At 42.1% G+C, this 20315-nt stretch overlaps 1 protein-coding gene across 1 annotated transcript in view; it reads right to left on the bottom strand.

Moving 5' to 3' along the window:
* Positions 1-49: 49 nt before the first annotated feature.
* LOC143296292 (uncharacterized) overlaps positions 50-20315 on the bottom strand; it is a 128458-nt gene continuing 108192 nt past the window's right edge. Inside the window, exons 10-16 of the mRNA XM_076608144.1 lie at positions 11682-13167; positions 9945-10000; positions 8413-8514; positions 7424-7590; positions 6070-6176; positions 3975-4220; positions 50-2901 (exon numbers count right to left, since the gene is read on the bottom strand). Coding sequence (XP_076464259.1) covers positions 2747-2901; positions 3975-4220; positions 6070-6176; positions 7424-7590; positions 8413-8514; positions 9945-10000; positions 11682-13167 — 2319 coding nt within the window. The 3' untranslated portion in view covers positions 50-2746. The remainder of the gene's footprint in view (positions 2902-3974; positions 4221-6069; positions 6177-7423; positions 7591-8412; positions 8515-9944; positions 10001-11681; positions 13168-20315) is intronic.

Genomic DNA, 20315 nt, shown 5'->3' with positions numbered 1-20315 from the left:
ACAGAGATAATTTAGTCCATTCACACATACATTACCCAGAAGGTTGAAAGATAACAAAATGAATCAGATATCTGTATTTTCGCAAAATATTCTAACATGAACAATGTAATATGCATACACATATCATTCTTTCATTAAGCATGGAGATCATGTACACTGGTTCCCCCCGAATCGGAATATGGCTGCCTATATGGCAGAGCAAAAACAGCCAAACATGTCAATGCCAGTGAACATGGTATTTGCAGCACTCAAATGCAGAAAGAAATGGACACACCAGACACAAGCAATTCTATCTGTACGCAGTGTGGAGATCATACAATTCTACTTCCGTACAGGACAGACTAGACTAAAACTGCTGTGCATAGTGGACACACCGGACACAACAAGCAATTCTATCTGTACACAGTGTGGAGATCATACAATTCTACTTCCGTACAGGACAGACTAGACTAACTGCTGTGCATAGTGGACACACCGGACACAACAAGCAATTCTATCTGTACAGTGTGGAGATCATACAATTCTACTTACGTACAGGACAGACTAGACTAAAACTGCTGTGCATAGTGGACACACCGGACACAACAAGCAATTCTATCTGTACACAGTGTGGAGATCATACAATTCTACTTACGTACAGGACAGACTAGACTAAAACTGCTGTGCACAGTCAACAGTAAAGATGTCTTATAATCCCCCCCCCCCCCCCCCCCCCGCCCTTCCCCCCAAAAAGCTGTTTAAATGTGCAGTGGCGCACATACTCAAATTACAGTAGGGTGTCTCCATCAGTATTATCACAGTTCATCAACAGGCATGTTAAAATATCTTTGTTCGACATCTTCAGATTATTTGAGACAAGCAAGATGAAAAATGGATTTCTCATGGATTTTGCACGTGCACAAACATCACATATTCATATAAACAGACAGACAGACCCCCCCCCCCCCTCCCCCCCACACACACAAGCAAGAAAACAGAACATTTCTGGAGAAGGTAGTTTTCTCTTTGTGTGTGAGCCTATGCATGCACCAACAAATCAAGTACAAACATATGCTTGTACATGTATGCTTGTATGGACAACTGTTCATGTTGATTTTTTATGTATTTCTTAAAAATTAATCTTTACCATGTGACATGCCATGACCTATCTATAGAAGGCAAACAAAATACCAGTCTGTAAGTGTTGAATGCCATTATGAAGTCCATTATATCATTTACCTGCATAGTCATGTGACATGGTCAAAATGTTTGACATTATCATTGTATAATATAGTGTGTGAAGTGTACCGACGGACGAACCACACACACACACATAATATAGTGTGTGAAGTGTATGTTAGTACATAAAATGTGATAGGTATTTACCATGGTTTCCTCAATAAACAAACTCATATATATATATACATGTGTATGTAGAAAAATAATGACCCATGTACACTTACCTGCACTTGCACAGACATACACACACACACATTGTCATGATGTGTATGCCCATTATGTCATACAGAAATGGTTGTATTACATATGTGCATACACAAACGGGATCGTACATGCACACTTTCACTAAAACACACACACACACACACACACTCACTCACACATTACCATACATATGTTCCCTTGTATACTTAGTAAACAAACACTTGCATCACTTACGTATAGTGAAAAGAAACATATAAAAAGATATATTATGTATATGTATATATATTTGTCTGTGAGTATGTGCATGCACACATGCACAAACATGACCACAGATACTCTTTCACCACTTTTACACACACACTCACTCACACAAACACCAACCCTAAAGTAAGTAATTCATGTAATCATTTTGTCAACATTTCACAGCTCTGAGACAACTGTGGTCATTACTGCAAAACAACAAAATTTGCATGGGCTGCATTGAAAGAATATACTTGATAGCTGATGTGATATTTAGTGGCTACAAGTAACTGTGTGATTACACACACACACAAATATATATATACACACACATACACACACATACAAAATGATCATTCTCTCTTGGGATCTCAGGCTCTACTCTTTTTTTTTATTTTATTATTTTTTTCTTACTTTTTCTATCATTTTTTTTTACCTGGGCTCCACTCTTTGTAGATTTCAATGAAGTAAGCACCCCCTAATGATAAGATATAAAAACAAAAAACAACAGCAGTCTTTTCATGTCTTTAAAACGTGTGGTTATCTTTTTGCAAATATTCACTGCACAACAGCTTCCACAAGTTTTCCAATATATATGTACATATATCTACATAGAGAGAGAGAGAGAGAGAGAGGGAGAGAGAGAGAATGGTTATGGACATATACATCATAAACCAAAGGTCCACTATCAAGCATGGGTATAGAGACATATATAGATGGATGGATGGACGGAATGATGTACTGTATGTATGTATGGATGTTATGTATGTATCCAAAGGCATGCCGCCCATCCATGGCGGGATCTTCCCACTGATCTTCACAAGCGAAGAACCAGCCATCATATCATCATCATGTATGTATACATGTCTTTACAGTCTAGCACATACTAGAACACAACAAATGCAACACACATCAATCACAGGAAAGTTGGCAAAAACTGTCTTGAAACGCTTTATAATTAAAATCACAAAAACAACAACAACAAAAAGTTGATCACAGGAATTTACAGCTGTATATATGGCTTATTCAACATCATAACACCGATTCCATAGAAGTAAACATGGACAAAACTGCTCTGTCTCTGCTATCTGTGAGTGCCGGCAGTGTTGCTGTGATGGTTCTGCTTGCTGTCATCAGGAAAAGCGCTGTTCTCTCTGTTCTCTGCGGTGCCGGTGGAACGGGCGCTCCCAAAGCGTGGCTTACCAGAGGCAGAGTAACGCTGGGACTGCGTCCATGATGCTGATAAAAAAGATGAAATATATCATATCATAAAAAAAATAAATAAAAAAAATGTCAGAGGAAACTGTATTTCAAAGACAACTGGTTGGTTCTTGAATATCAGATTTATGTTTTTGTGTGGAGTAATTGTCTGCGTATGTTTTGCCACACCTGATGCAATTTCTCTTAATGAGATAATGAATTTCTTTTTTTCTTATCTGATCTTAGATCTTTGTTCTTGAATTTCACATGTTTTATATATTTTATTAAAATAACCACACAAAACAACAACAGCAAAAAACTACCACTATTACTATTCCCAACCACTGTGATAGCTATTATCATTACTTTTTTTATTTTATATTTTTAACTAACTTTTGGTATTTGTTTGCTGACTGTGCTGCAACACTGAAATATGTCTGTCAAGCCACAACCGACGCTGTGCCAGAAACATCACCAAGACCTTATCTTCACAGCCTCCTGTGACTGAAGGATGCCTACTGAATACTACTGGTAAATAATCATTATCATTATCACATGGGCACAATGGCCGAGTGGTTAAAGCGTTGGGCTTTCAATCTGAGGTTCTTGGGTTCAAATTTTCGTAGCGGTGCCTGCTGGGTAAAAGCTGGAGATTATTCCGGTCAACATATGTGCAGACCTGCTTGTGCCTGAACCCCTTTTGTATGCATGCAGAAGATCAAATACACGTGTCAAAGACCCTGTATTCCATGTCAGTGTTCGGTGGGTTATGGAAACAAGAACATACCCAGCATGCATCTCTCCAAAAACCGGAGTATGGCTGCCAACACGGTGTGGTAAAAATAATCAAAACGGTCACACACAAAGAAATGTTACATGTTTGAGTGTGTATGTGTACATGACTCAAACCTGACCGAACAACACATGAAACGAATGATGAGTGAGCGCCCAACGACAGCCGTCAGTCGGCTCTACCCAAGTAGGCAGCCTGTTGTGTATGTAAATAACCCCGGCCACCCTCTTGTCTGTAAAACATGTAGAGCTTGGTCTCCGACCGAGGACAGACACTGATCAAAAGTATCCATATCATTCATTCCTTCATTCACACTTACTGTGGTGCGCACTATGGGGTCGGATGCTCCGAGTCCCGTATGGCGTCATGATGGTGTACGACCTCTGAACCGCTTTGTACTGGGCATGCGACATGCCGCTCGGGGTCATTGGGATCTGGCACGACCCCGTGGAGGATGCAGGGCGACCTTGGCAGGGTGAAGGTCGAGGCGGTAACGATTTGGAGGTGGAAGGTCTGGATGGGCGGGGGTGGAAGGAAGAGGTGACGGGTTTGTCTTGAGGTTTTCCTGGTGGGAGGTAGGGGGGTGAGGGGAGGGGTGGGGGGGCAGGGTGTCAGTTGTGGTTATTCATGGCTGTCATTTTATTTATTCTATGGTCATCCGACAAAAGAAGTGCAATAAGTCCTGGAACTTCTCTCCCTAAAATAGGAAATCAACGAGAGAGAGAAAAAAAAAGGATAAAAGTTGAGAAACAGTAACCCTTAAGTAGGACTTCATAAATAAAAGAAGCAAAACCAGTAAAAGTAGTACCAAAAATAACAACAATATAATGATAATAATAATAAGAAGAAGAAGAAGCAGAAGCAGAACTATGATAATAATAATAATAATAATGCACATTTTATGCTCACACCTCCCAGGCAGCCAGCTCATGGTGCTTACAATTAAAAAAAACACCCCAAAACCAAACCAACATAGTACATAAACATACATGCATCTAGTACACCATACATGGACAAGGGTGTGCATGCACAAACAAGCAGGCAAACACAGCCTCACATATTTGGCCAGCAACAGGTCACAAAGCCCATCATTCACGTCTTCATTTTCTGTCTTCACGAGAAAAAAGAAACAGAAATATAAGTCCAGGAATATCGAACCCTAAAATAGTAGTTCAATGAGAAAACAAAACAAAACAAAACAAAAAAAAAATGAAGAAAAATATGTCCATTAACTGTAAACTTAAAGAAGGATTCAAGAATGTTTATCTATAAACTTAAAGTAGGATTCAAGAATGTTTATCTATCTATCTATCTATCTGTCTATCTATCTATCTATCTGTCTATCTACCTATATGCCTGAACAGCAGCATAACCCAGTGCATTTAGCCAGGTCTTGAGTGCATGCATACATAACATATTTATGTATCTATCAGAGCGGATTTCTTCTACAAACATTCACCAGAGTACAACAATTATGTTGCCATGGGTTCTTTTTCAGTGCACCAAGTGTGTGCTGCACACAGGGTCTTGGTGTAACATCTCATTTGAATGTGCATGAGTGAGGAGTATGTGGAGTGATGGCCTAGAGGTAACGCGTCCGCCTAGGAAGCGAGAGAATCTGTGCGCGCTGGTTCGAATCACGGCACAGCCCCTGAAATTTTCTCCCCCTCCACTAGACCTTGAGTGGTGGTCTGGATGCTAGTCATTCGGATGAGACAATAAACCGAGGTCCCGTGTGCAGCATGCACTTAGCGCACGTAAAAGAACCCACGGCAACAAAGGGTTGTTCCTGGCAAAATTCTGTAGAAAAATCCACTTCAATAGGAAAAACAAATAAAACTGCACACAGGAAAAAATACAAAAAAAAAAAAAAAAAAAAAATGGGTGGCGCTGTAGTATGGCGATGCGCTCTCCCTGGGGAGAGCAGCCCGAATTTCACACAGGGAAATCTGTTGTGATAAAAAGAAATACAAATACAAATGTGCATGCGATACACGAGGTACACATGTGTGAGCCCACAAGTGGAAATCTCCATGTGTGGCCGGCCTCTGTTTCACTTTCTAACAGTGCTAAGTTTCAGTTTCAGTAGCTCAAGGAGGCGTTACTGCATTCGGACAAATCCATATACGCTACACCACATCTGCCAAGCAGATGCCTGACCAGCAGCGTAACCCAACGCGCTTAGTCAGGCCTTGAGAAAAAAAAAGAAAAAAAGAAAATAGAAAAAAAGAAAAATACATAAAAAAAAACTACTACTACTACTACTAATATGTATAAGGCGCAAAAACTTGAAGTCAACTATAGGCGTACAAAAAAACCCAAGTAAACTAAACTAAAATAAATAAATAAATATATATATAAATAAATAACTAACTAAATAAAAAAAAAAAACAACCAAAAAAACCAGTGCTCACCGTGGGGGAAGAGGTCGGAAGGGAGGGAGGGTCTGTAAGCCTTCAACAGCAGGCGGTGCATGTCATCTGATCTCTGCCGCTGTAACTGCCGGAGGTACAGAGGGTCTCTGAAATGATATGATGATAATTATGATACATACTTATTTAGCTTAGTGCTGCAGCCTTGGGGGCTCGTTGGCCTTTGGGAACCATCCCAATGCCGACTGTCCTAAAACTCTCTTGGCCGAGACAGTGGGGATGTCACTTGGGCAAAGACACTCTCCACTATAATCAAATTCTAACCTAGATAGTCGGGACAGCAGTTGCCTCCTCTGCTGTTCTGATGTTCATAGTCGGTTATGACTGTCTCTGGACCTTGCAATTGGAATGAACTTCCTCTTTCGCTTCGTCAAGTCTCCACACTCAGCTCTTTCAAGTCTGGCCTTAAAACCCACCTCTTCCCAAAATAGCCTCCCTTCCCTGCCTCTTCCTTGTCTTCAGTTTCTCCAGTTTTAGAGTTATGCATGCGTGAGAATGACTAGTGCGAAAGCGCTTTGATTTGTCTATGCATAAGATTCAGCGCTATATAAATACCATTATTATTATTATTATTAACATCCGTGTGGAATGAGGAAAATAAGTGTCAAGGGTTTTTCCCAAGCAAACGCACAACAGCATTGGGCCCCGAACTCTGATCACTGGATCAGAAGTCCAACAACGGACTGACTCGGCCGTGGGGCCACATCTTCACACTCACAAAGCCTGGTCAAAATACAGGGCTCAAGGAAAAAAGATACATGCACACACATGGCCCTAATTAAACTCACAAATGGTCAAGTCAAAAAAAAAAAAAAAAAAAAAAGCTCAACTCTTAATTCAAATGGTAGTTTCCTTTCTCGATTTCCTGGTCTGTAACAAAAAAAAAAAAAAAAAAAAAAAAAAAAGTGAAAGCTAAAGGACCTTTAAAGTTCTTAAAACTAACTACAGTGCAGGCCTACAAACTTACTGTGGGACAGTGTAACAAATATTTTACCCTGCAACATTATGTTTCATTTACTGTGGGACAGTGTAACAAATATTTTACCCTGCAACATTATGTTTCATTTACTGTGGGACAGTGTAACAAATATTTTACCCTGCAACATTATGTTTCATTTACTGTGGGACAGTGTAACAAATATTTTACCCTGCAACATTACGTTTCATTTACTGCGGGACAGTGTAACAAATATTTTACCCTGCAACATTATGTTTCATTTACAGTGAGAAAAAAAAAAAAGAAAAAAAAAAAAGAGATGGACACAGGACCATTTCTCCAATCAAACTTCAATGCCACTTTCCTTGATATACTCTACCAATGCATTCGGACACTTACCCGTACTCATAGTATTTGTGCCTCCGTGGACTGGGGCTTCGTGGGGGTGGGGGTGGGGGTGGACTGTCTGAACGGCCCTCATCTCTTTCTGTGTTGTCGCTGGCTGCTGGGTTGTTTCCCTTTGCAGATCCAGCACCACCACGTCGTCTGTCCACAAGAGCTGTTTTCTGTCCAGAGAAAAATAACGTGAATGGATCAGTGCTTGAAAGTAGGTGGGATTTTTTTTTTTGTGTGTGTGTGTTTGTAAGCATTAGGCTAGAACAAAATTAAAGATGAAAACAATAATATCTGTGGCTTTGGTGGAATGTTTCTTCAACATCTTACTCTTATGGTAAATGGAATGCTCACTGCAAGTCAAAAGTCACCCCCCTTGTCTCTCCCTTTTGCATGCATGTATGTATGTATGTGTGAAATGCTATGTTATGTATGTATGTATGTATGTATGTGTGAAATGCTATGAAATGCTATGTTATGTATGTATGTATGTGTGAAATGCTATGAAATGCTATGTTATGTATGTATGTAATGTAATGAAATGTTATGTATGTATGTATGTATCTATGTATGTGTGAAATGCTATGTTATGTATGTATGTAATGCAAAGCTATGTTATGTATGTATGTAATGTAATGCAATGCTATGTTATGCATGTATGTATGTAATGTAATGCTATGATATGTTATATATGTATGTATGTATGTGTGTATGTATGTATGTAATGTAATGCTATGTTATATATGTATGTATGTATGTGTGTATGTATGTATGTGTGAAATGCTATGTTATGTTTATATGTATGTACATAATGTAATGCTATGAAATGTTATGTATGTATGTATATACGTATGTATTTATCTTTGTATCTGTGAATGAACGTATACAGATATATATATATATATATATATATATATATATATATATATATAGAGAGAGAGAGAGAGAGAGAGAGAGAGAGAGAGAGAGAGAGAGAAAGGGGAAGGGGTAATTACCCCAGTCTCAGAGTCCTGGTCACCATTGACCTGGTTCTCATCTGACCCTTCTTTCGTAGCGCCAGTGGCCATGTTGTCCTTGTTGTCGCCTCGAGCCGAAGACTGCACGGACAGAAAGAAAAACATGCTTAAATATTGTACTGTGTTGTATTGTATTGCACTGCATTGCATTGCACTGTACTTACTGTATTGCACTGGACTGCATTGTACTGCATTGCACTGTACTGTATTGCACTGCATTGGACTGCATTGTACTGTATTGCATTGGACTGCATTGTACTGTATTGCATTGGACTGCATTGTACTGTATTGCACTGCATTGGACTGCATTGTACTGTATTGCATTGGACTGCATTGTACTGTATTGCATTGGACTGCATTGTACTGTATTGCATTGCACTGGACTGCATTGTACTGTATTGCATTGGACTGCATTGTACTGTATTGCATTGGACTGCATTGTACTGTATTGCATTGCACTGGACTGCATTGTACTGTATTGCACTGCATTGTACTGTATTCCACTGCACTGTACTGCATTGCATTGGACTGCATTGTACCGTATTGCATTGGACTGCATTGTACTGTACTGCATTGTACTGTACTGCACTGCATTGCATTAGACTGCATTGCACTGTATTACATTGCACTGGACTGCATTGTACTGTATTGCATTGGACTGCATTGTACTGTACTGCATTGGACTGCATTGTACTGTACTGCACTGCATTGCACTGGACTGCATTGCACTGCATTGTACTGTATTCCACTGCACTGTACTGCATTGCATTGGACTGCATTGTACTGTATTGCATTGGACTGCATTGTACTGTATTGCACTGTACTGCACTGTACTGCATTAGACTGCATTGTACTGTATTGCATTGGACTGCATTGTACTGTATTGCACTGTACTGCACTGTACTGCATTAGACTGCATTGTACTGTATTGCATTGGACTGTATTGCACTGTATTGCATTAGACTGCATTGTACGGTATTACATTGCACTAGACTGCACTGTGCTGTATTGCATTGGACTGCACCGTACTGTATTGCATTGGACTGCATTGTACTGTGTTGCTCTGCATTGTACTGTATTGCATTGCATTGTATTGTATTGCACTGGGCTGCATTGCATTGGACTGTATTCCGTTGTGTTGTGTTGCATTGTATTATATTGCATTGCATTGCATTGTACTGTATTGTATTACATTACCTTTTGCTGCAACACATTTCTCAGTGTAAAATATGGGTTGCTCTCCACAGGGATAGCATGTTGCCACAGTGTGGCAGTGCCACTCATACTTTGCTGCCTACAATGACCACAACAAAGCAAAGAAAATCTATGCCACACTTTAAAACTACCAAGTAGCAATGCTACGGTCATGACTTACGTGATTTTGAACGATTTTGCAGTGTTAAAATTATTGTTCTAAATTTTTTTTGCAAAATCAATATAAAACACACACATGCACATGCATGCATGCACACACACACACACACACACACACACACACTTTCCCCACAGACCTTGGCGCCTCCTTTGCTGCGGCTTTGGTCTGCATCACGAGTTTGTTTGGAAGGGTCTGGAACATTTCAAAACTAAACATAGACTTGATTTCAGTCATAATTTGAAAGACAGTCAACATTGAAGGTCCTGGTTCGAATCTCGGTAATGGCACCTGGTGGGCAAAGCATGGAGATTTCTCTGATCTCCCAGGTCAACATAATTATGTGCAGACCTGTTAGTGCCTGAACCCCTTTCATGTGTATATACGCATGCAGGAGATCAAATACGCACGTTAAAGATTCTGTAATCCATGTCAGTGTTCAGTAGGTTATGGAAACAAGAACATACCCAGCATACACACCCCGAAAATGGAGTATTGCTGCCTACATGGCGGGGTAAATAAATGAAACAGTCATACACGTAAAATGTTACATGTCTGTCTGAGTGTGTATGTGTGCATGCCTGGAATCTGATTAAATGACACAGGACACAAATGATAAGCACCCAACTGATGACAACCATCAGTCAGCTCTACCAAGGCAGGCAGCCTGTTGTGCAAAATGATCCCCAGTTTGTATAGTGCTTAGACCTTGGTCTCCAACCAAAGACAGCCCTATGTAAGTGTCCATATAAAATCAAATCAAATATAACTGTATGTATGTAGTGGTTACTAGCAGAATTACTGCAGTTACCAATCAACTGGTTAAATTTTTTTAAAGTGTGAGGACATAAAATTAGAATTTTTGCCTATTGTGCAATGGCTTACAAATATGGGTATTTGTTCTTCTACCGAGCTTTCTATAACAAGGGAAAACTTCGCGATGGGCTGCTCACGAGCGGGCCTCCTCGTGTGGGGCTGCTGGAGGTCGGTGGTCAGTGTCCAGCCTATGATGTATTGGCTGTCTGGCCTCCAAGCATCCCTTGCAGCCCCATATATATTAATTTAGCCTGCATTGTGGGTTTCGTCGCTTTTCACAATATTTGTTCAGCTTCAGCGACGCCATCATGGATACTTCTAATGCCAACTTCAATCAGTCACCAATCAACTAATTTGGATCTGAGAAACACGCTGTCTTTGGAGACGTTGTCGTTCAGTTGCTTGACCATTATGTCAGTTGAATGGACGTGCTGTTTTCGCGCACCGGACCTACCACGTACCCCACCAAAACAAGACTCAAGCCCTGAACAATCTGACCTTAAGGGCAATCAGCTTATGTAGTTAAACTGAACTCATACCCCCACACGCACAAACACAAAAGCAGAAGGACATAATATACACTCAAGCATCAGTTACCAAACACACATAGGCATGCGAGGACAGACAGACACACACACACAGAAGCACATGCACTCATGCATTCGTCAGTGAGTACACATAAACACACGACCTTACTTTTTGTTTCTTTGTCTCTCTCTGTCTCTCTCTCTCACACACATATGCATTCACACACAAGTCTGGCACCTATCTACTCACACTAATGTTCTTCTTCGCCCACACACGTGCGCGCGCACGCGCGCGCACACACACACACACACAAAGACACACACACACACACACATACAACACATACTACACAACAAACAACACATATATATACACACACTACACAACAGAACACTCACACACACACTACACAACACACACACAAACACACACACAAAATAACACACACACACACCCACACACACTACACAACACACACACTACACAACACACACACACTACACAACACACACACAGACACACACGACCTCACCCTGCAGAAGGTGGTCCCAGGTGGCCGTCCCGTTGGGCGTGCCGTAGGTCCTCAGTAGCACGTGGAAGTGGGCCACGTTGCGGGTGTGGTTGGCGTAGATCTCCGCGCGACGCAGCTTCTGCAGCTGACGGATGGAGCGACGGTCTTGCTCGTAGCGCCTGACGCTGTCCTGCACTGAGGCGATCAGACGACTGGACCTGGGCCGCTTCCGCTGCTCCTTGCCGTCCTCCGGGGGGTCCCCCTCCTGGGCTGCTTCTGAAGCTTTGCCGTCTGAATGCTCCGTGGATGCCGCCTCGGCGTTCTCTTTCTTCCGGCCTCGAGCGGCAGCGGTGTCTTCGTTATCTTCATAGTCAGTATTCTCGTTGTCGGTGAACAGGTTCAACCCTTCGCCATCACTGTCGCAATCTTGCTTGCTGCGGTTTTTCCGGTTCATGTTGCTGGAGCCACGAGATTCCCTGCTGGAGCTTCTGCTTCTGCTTCTGCTGCTGCTGCGGGTTGTTGTTCTCCTGGTTTGTTTGGGTGGTGGTGGTGGTGGTTTTTGTTGACTTTGCTTTGATTGTCGCGTATGGTGGTGAAGAACCGCATTGGCTGCTGCACTCTTGTTTCCGCGACTGCGGTTTACCGAAACTGGTTTATTTGCTGCGCCGGTTTTCTTGTTTTTAGATGCTGTGGAAGTTAGTTCCTTGGGGGTCTCTGCAATGTGTACCGTTTTCTTGTGAGAATCGTCTTTCGTGGCGCTGCAGTTTGACTCTGTAGTTTTGGAAGAGGTGTTAGCGTCGGTGTTTGTTGTTTGTTTAGTTGGGGATTGCTGTGAGGTGGAAGAACGACTTGCAGAATCTGTATCTTTCTTTCTTTTAGTGGACGACTTTGGTCTGGGGGTTTCGTTGGAAGAGGACTTGTCTGAGTCCTTTTTGGGCGAGCCTGGTTTGGTCTCCCTGGTGGTGGGAGTCACTGCTTCTGCTGCCACCACGAGGTCCGTCTCCCTCCGGTTCTTCTGGTCATCACCGCCGTCAGCCTCTGATGTACCGTTCTTGTCCTTGTCGTCTACCGCTTTTCGAGATTCCGACGTTTCTTTGTTCTCCTTGTCGACGGCCCTTTCTGTCACGTTTTTCTCCGAATCGTCGTCGTCGTCGTCGTCTTCTTTGCGGGAATCCTTGACTTTGCCACTCGTAGGCCTGCCCTTGACCTTGCTGCTGGTGGGTCTGTCCTTGACCTTGGCACTCTCGGGCCTGTCCTTGACCTTTCCGCTTGAGGGTCGGTCCTCAGCCTTGACGCTGTCCTTGGATTTACTGCTGGCGGGTCTGTCACGGGATCTGCTGCTGGGGGGTCTGTTTCTGGACCTGCTGCTTGTCGGTCTGCTGTCTCTGGACCTGCTGCTGGCGGGTCTCTTGCTGCTGGTGGGTCGTCCTCCTCGTGACTGCAGGTAGTCCGCAGCCTCCTTGTTGCCCTTGGCTACGGCAGCGTCGTAGGGGGTGTAGTTCCTGCCCTGTTTAAAGCGAGATGGTAACAGACAGTCAGTGTGTGTGTGTGTGTGTGTGTGTGTGTGTGTGTGTGTGTGTGTGTGTTAGTGCCAGTGTCTGTGTAAGGTCGATGAACGAGTCAGTGGTGGAGTGAAGTGAATAGGTGAGAGAGAGAGAGAGAGAGAGAGAGAGAGAGAGAGAGAGAGAGAGAGTTTGGGGATAAGCTGCGACTACGAGGAATCAGTGTGTGTGTGTGTGTGTGTGTGTGTGTGAGTGACGTAGATAGAGAGAGAGTAGTATGGCATGGGGGTGGTGGGGGGTGAGGGTGGTAATAGGTTGGGGGAAAAGGGGACGTGGAGATACGGATGTCAACTTGCAGACGTACTTCATTCGAAAACCGCAGCTTTAATGCGACTCTTTTCTTTTCACTTCTTTTAATGAGCATGTGTGCGCGCGCGCGTGTGTATGTGTGTATGTTAGAGTTTTGCTGTGTTGTGTTGTGTTGTGAATGTGCGCGCAAGTGCGCCGGTATGCAAGACTGAGTTCATCAACACAAATAAACACACACTTATTCAGAATCAGTATAGAATAACTGGTTGTGAACAGTTTGAAGCATACAGATGAATGTTTTAATTACTGAACTGACATGGTTGACGTGATTGTCTTTGGATTGTCAATCGTAATACCAGTCCACTTACGATGTTACGTTATAAGTTATGCAAAATAATAACATTAATAATGACAGTAGCAATTTTTTTTTTCTAAACATGGTTAACTCGTTCAATACGTGTGTGCCATAACCCCCCCCCCCCCCCCCCCAGCACGCCTCCGTCCCTGACCACCCCCCCATACCCCGCCCCCCAAAAAAAAAAACACCAAAAAACAACAACAACAACAACAAAAACAACAACAAGCAAACAAACAAAAAAAACAAGAAAATAATTCCGCTGACCATAGTCATAAACATCATTGCAAAAACTCACCTTTCCTTCCACTCTTCTCTTTTCTCTCTTAAAAAAACAAAACCAACCCAAACAACCAACCCTGGCAACCACCACAGATCGAGTGCATAAACAACAAACAAAACAACACCACGACAAAACCCAGCAAAAGAGCACACACACAAGTTTCAAGTTTTAATTATCCTTTCACTCCTATTGGAGTATGGAGGATTACTGCAAAAATAATCTTTTCGTGCCCAGAACAAACATTTCCAAATACACAACACGTGCACAACTTTTCTTTCACCTGTCGTGTCCCTCCGCCCGACCAAGCCAGGCAACTAGTTCAAACACAGCCACCAAACAGCAAAACTATTCACAGACACACAAGACACACACACACACACACACACACACACACTGAGCTCTGTCTCCCCTCCCAACACAGTGAGTGAGTGTCTGCCAGTTCCACTATGCCCCCGTTGTCACAACTCATATTATTCCAGTCGAACAAGAACGTTCCTGACAGCTTTTCAGGCAGGCTGTAAATCCAAGGGGCTACATAACACATGTGCTACGAAAAGGCAGCAATGGGGGGTGGAGGGGCGGGGGATCGGGAGGGGGTGGGGGATCAAAGCACTGTCCCTCCAACCCTCCCTATATGTCCTACTTAGTAACTCCACACCTCACTGGCTCTGGTTCTGGCTCATGTTTTGCTCTCATTCAAACCACGTCGCTCTCTCGATCGTATCATGTGTACACCCCCCCCCGGCCCCCTCCCCCCGCCCTCCCCTACCCCACACCATACACACTCTCAATTGAATTATTCTTGCTGCTTTTATTGTATCTTATTTCTATATTTATTTATTTACTCGCTAGTTTTTGTTTGTTTGTTTTTTTCTTGTACGAATCCACTTCTCTGATGATCCTCTATTAATTTTCACCATGGCCGCACACGCTTGCACCACACCACACCACACATGCACTTACGCGCGCGCATTAACATAGGCGCACACATGCACGCACACACGCGTACGGTCACACACAGGCAGGCAAATACACACACACACACACACACACACACACACACACATTCTTTCTTTCTTTCCCGAAACAAAATGATTTACATCCCCTTTTCTGGTCATGAATTTATCAGCCTGCCCCCTCCACACACACACACACACACACACACACCCTTGCCCCCTCCATAAAGGTCTGATTTACGAACCAACAGTCATCAATATTTGGCGGTCAAGGTGTTCGCAAGCACGTGTATCACGGCTCACTTTTGGCTGTGTCATCCGAGATTTCCCCCCAAACTGTTTGGATTCTGTGCCTTGGTATAGACAAACCATTGCCATGAGTCTCGGTCACGATCGCTGTGCAAAGAGACTTTTTTCATGGTTAAAAAAAATTCAAATAGCAAAGACACACACACAACAACAACAACAACAACAACAACAGCAACAAAAAAACAAGGAAAAAACAAGAGAGAGAGACAGAGACACACAGAGAGAGATGTAATGTAAAATCGCTCTGTGTTTGTAAAAAGACAAGGATGTTGGTATTAACCCCGTGACTACTGCTGCTGACGAGTGTATGCCTGTCAGTGAAGAACTGTCACCTCACTGAGATAAACCAGAACTTACAGGCGAGGATCAGTCATCACTCACTACAGTATTAGGATCTCTTCCTTTAGGAACAGCATTTTTTTTTCTTTTTGTTCAGCAAAAACATGATCACAGAACAGAAGAAAAAAAGAAAAAAAGGTTGCAGCCTAACTGCCTCTCAGATTCATGCCTCACTGAACTCACTTCAACCAAGGGTTAAAGGCATCATTAGGTAACACACAAACGCTGAGAGGCATCCGTGGATATACTGCTCCAAAGGGATTCACCGCTTCAGAGCATTTTGTTCAAAACCACGGCAAACTCAATTCACAAAGTGCCATTCCCAATGCGTGAATCGACTCGGTGCAAGGGCGCGCTTTGAGCACACAGAACAAACACCACAAACGCTGTCAACTGTACGCAGATGTGCGCGTGCAACGCAAGCGGCAATTAAGCACTACGTGGTGCGCGAGGAGCGTGCATGCATGCCTATGTTCTGTGCAGGGGGACATGCTGTAGATCTTATTAATTAAGGCATTTCCTAAATAATTTTAAGTGTCCTAAATTCAGAGACATAATTTCATAAGACGACATTTTTCAAGGATGAATATATAGCTGATGGGATTGATCTCCCCTTCTATTATATGGCGTATATCAGGCTTGTCTGTTTGAGGTGCAGCCCTATATAATGTAGGCTCAAAACGACCAATTTCCTTGATTTTTAGATGAAAAAAAAGAGTGTATAATTATGCTATGCTAACGGTGATTTTATCCATCACAAGATCATAAAGTAAGTGAGTTTATAGAACCAGAATTACAACAAGGAGTTTCGGATTTCTGTAAAAAGGGGCGGGAAATGGATTGAGTACCTTAGATCTACAAATTTTGGATTTTTTGCTGGCACAGATAACGGTCAAGGACAGAGAATGACCTTTTAAAAAGAAATTTCGTTCCAGGTCAGGTCACAGGTATTGTTAATTAATATACCTGCCATTTCCCTGACAAACTGGAGTGAATTAAAAAAAAAAACACAAAAAAAACAAACAAAAAAACAAACAATTCCAAAAAATGTAGATATGCAGTTACATCGACAAAAACAACAACAAACAAACAAACAAAAAAAACAACAACAAAAAACAAAACAGAGTATTTCTGCGTCGTACAACAGCATAATTCAATCAGCTGTTGTGTTTGTAGTCCCTCCAAGCATAAACCCCCCCCCCACAAAACAACAACAACAACAACAACAACAAAACAAAACACACACACACACACACACACACCAAAACAAAAAAAATATGGCGTCCTCAGTCAAGTTTCGGTTTGTGTTCACGGTTTGGGTCATTTCGTGTCGTTTTAAAGTATAACTCTGGATTAGTGAGTGTGGTCGCCCGTGTGTGTGTGTGTGTGTGTGTGTGTGTGTGTGTGTGTGTGTGTGTGTGTGTGTGTGTGATATGTTGTTACTATTAACTGTCTTTTCTTGCGTTACACACAATACCATGGAAGGCTATTGTTTCTTTCGTATTACTTTTTCAGATATCGTAAAGCGTAAATCGTAAAACGGTGTGACGATCTGACTGCACCGATAATAATAGTAATAATAATAATGTACATTTATACAGTGCCCTTTCTCTCTAAGAGCTCAAGGCGCTTTACATGAAAGAAAAATATTACAAGTTACATAAAACATTCATGACCACTCTTTCTCAACGCTCCCCCTACACACACACACACACACACACACTCTCTCTCTCTCTCCCTTTCCCACTCTACATACATCCAAAGTGAGCTGACATGGGTGGTGTTGGAGAACAAGGAAGCTGAGAGTGATTATAGATAGGTTTTTATAAAGATGAGTCTTCAGTGATGAACGAAAAGCAGAAATAGAATCAGATGCACGGACATGATGAGGAAGGTTGTTCCAGATGTGAGGAGCAGCAAAGAAGAAAGAACGTTCACAACAGGTTCTTGTATTGACACCAGGAAGTTTCAAAAGGTAACAGTCAGAGGAAGAGCGGAGATTTCTTGCGGGAGTGTAAACACTGATAAGGTCAGAAAAATATGTAAGTCCTGCGGAGTGGAAAACAGAATAGCAGAGACACGCAACTTTGTATTTAATTCTCGCTTCAATGGGGAGCCAATGTAGAGTGCGAGGGTGAGCAGAAATGTGATCAGTACGTGGGACTCTGAGAGTCAGACGGGCAACATTGTTTTGAAGTTTCTGAATTCGCTAAATTTCCTGTGAAAGTTATGATGATGATGATGATGATGATGATGATAACAATAGACCTCAATTGCTGAGCCGACATGCGTGAAATATTTTGAACATTGTGGAACATTAATTCAAAAAACAAACGCATATGTGACAGGACGGAAAAAGCTGACCTAACATGTTTAAACACATAAAACAAAATGAAATAAAAGGAAGAGCGTCTGTAAACCTGAAAATTGTAAAAAACAAAACAAAAAACAAACCCCCAAAACCCCCCCAAAAAACAACAACAAAAAACCCCCAATAACAACAAAAAACAAAACAAAAAACAAACAAACAAACCAACAAAACAAAGCAAAACAACAACAACAAAACAAAAAACAGCGGCGACCCCCACCCCACCCCACCCTACACCACCCTCACGAACCTACCACCACCAGTAGAAATTTAATAACTTTCACAGGAAATCATTTTATCTGTGGAGGTACAAAGGCCATGGGTGGTTTTGGATACATGGGATACACGGGGTACACTGTCCAAGACCATGATAGCGGTGCGAGCCAAAAAAAAAATCACACACACACACAAACACACACACACACGCACGAACGAACGCACACACAGACACAGACACACACACACACACACACACACACACACACAGAGCAGCAGAAGAAGATTTCAATGCAGCCGTACCAGTAAATACATGGCCACAAACGGCATGCTAAACAAATTTCTTTACATCTTGAAGTCGTCGTGAGACCATGTCAAGGCTTCTTTGTGAAGTATGGGCTATGTATATATATATATATATATATATATATATATTCATTTATGCACGTGGCGTAGTTTGAATGATTTCACCTATGTAGTAGATATATACATATGCACAGAACTGTTTCAGGTTTATATTTTATTTATTCATTCATTCATTCGTTTATTTATCTACTTATTTATTTATTTATTAAACCTCCCTGCGAGTCATTTAAGAAAATGTTCGACTACTTTTAAGACGGTATTTTTGTAACTGTCCTGCGTAGCGGCGTTTCTCTGAAAATTGTAGGAAAAAAAACAAATATCAAAATTTTGTATTTGTATTTGTATTCCTTTTTATCACAACAGATTTCTCTGTGTGAAATTCGGGCTGCTCTCCCCAGGGACAGCGCGTCGCTACACTACAGCGCCACCCATTTTTTTTTGTATTTTTTCCTGCGTGCAGTTTTGTTTGTTTTTCCTGTCAAAGTGGATTTTTCTACATAATTTTGCCAGGAACAACGCTTTTGTTGCCGTGGGTTCTTTTACGTGCGCTAAGTGCATGCTGCACACGGGACCTCGGTTTATCGTCTCATCCGAATGACTAGCGTCCAGACCACCACTCAAGGTCTAATGGAGGGGGAGAAAATATCGGCGGCTGAGCCGTGATTCGAACCAGCGCCCTCAGATTCTCTCGGTTCCTAGGCGGACGCGTTACCTCTAGGCCACCACTCCACTATAAGAGACGGAATGAGAGACGGAACAGATGAAATCTTCTCCTTTCGACAGCCATGTGACGGTGTATGCACACAAAACACACAAGAAATCAACCTTATATCCCAACTCCCCCTTCACACACAAAGCACACAACAAATCAACCTTATATCCCAACTTCTCCTTCACACACAACGCACACAACAAATCAACCTTATATCCCAACTCCTCCTTCACACACAAAGCACACAACAAATCAACCTTATATCCCAAATCCTTCAAACACAAAGCACACAACAAATCAACCTTATATCCCAACTTCTCCTTCACACACACAAAGCACACAACAAATCAACCTTATATCCCAACTCTCCTTCACACACGAAGACACAACAAATAATCTATCATCCTTCGACAAGACCAAGTACGTTATGCACTCACACAAGCACACAACAAATCAACCTATATCCCAACTCCCTTCACACAAAAGCACACAACAAATCAACCTTATATCCCAACTCTCCTTCAACACAAAGCACACAACAAATCAACCTTATATCCCAACTCCTCCTTCACACACAAAGCACACAACAAATCAACCTTATATCCCAAATCCTTCAAACACAAAGCACACAACAAATCAACCTTATATCCCAACTTCTCCTTCACACACACAAAGCACACAACAAATCAACCTTATATCCCAACTTCTCCTTCACACACAAAGCACACAACAAATCAACCTTATATTCCAACTCCTTCACACACAAAGCACACAACAAATCAACCTTATATTCCAACTAGCCCTTCACACACAAAGCACACAACAAATCAACCTTATATCCCAACACCTCCTTCACACACAAAGCACACAACAAATCAACCTTATATCCCAACTTCTCCTTCACACACACAGCACACAACAAATCAACCTTATATCCCAA

Source organism: Babylonia areolata, chromosome 21 (assembly GCF_041734735.1).
Source record: "Babylonia areolata isolate BAREFJ2019XMU chromosome 21, ASM4173473v1, whole genome shotgun sequence".
NCBI classification, from domain to species: Eukaryota; Metazoa; Mollusca; class Gastropoda; order Neogastropoda; family Buccinidae; genus Babylonia; species Babylonia areolata.
This window is presented reverse-complemented; position numbering and strand designations above follow the sequence as displayed.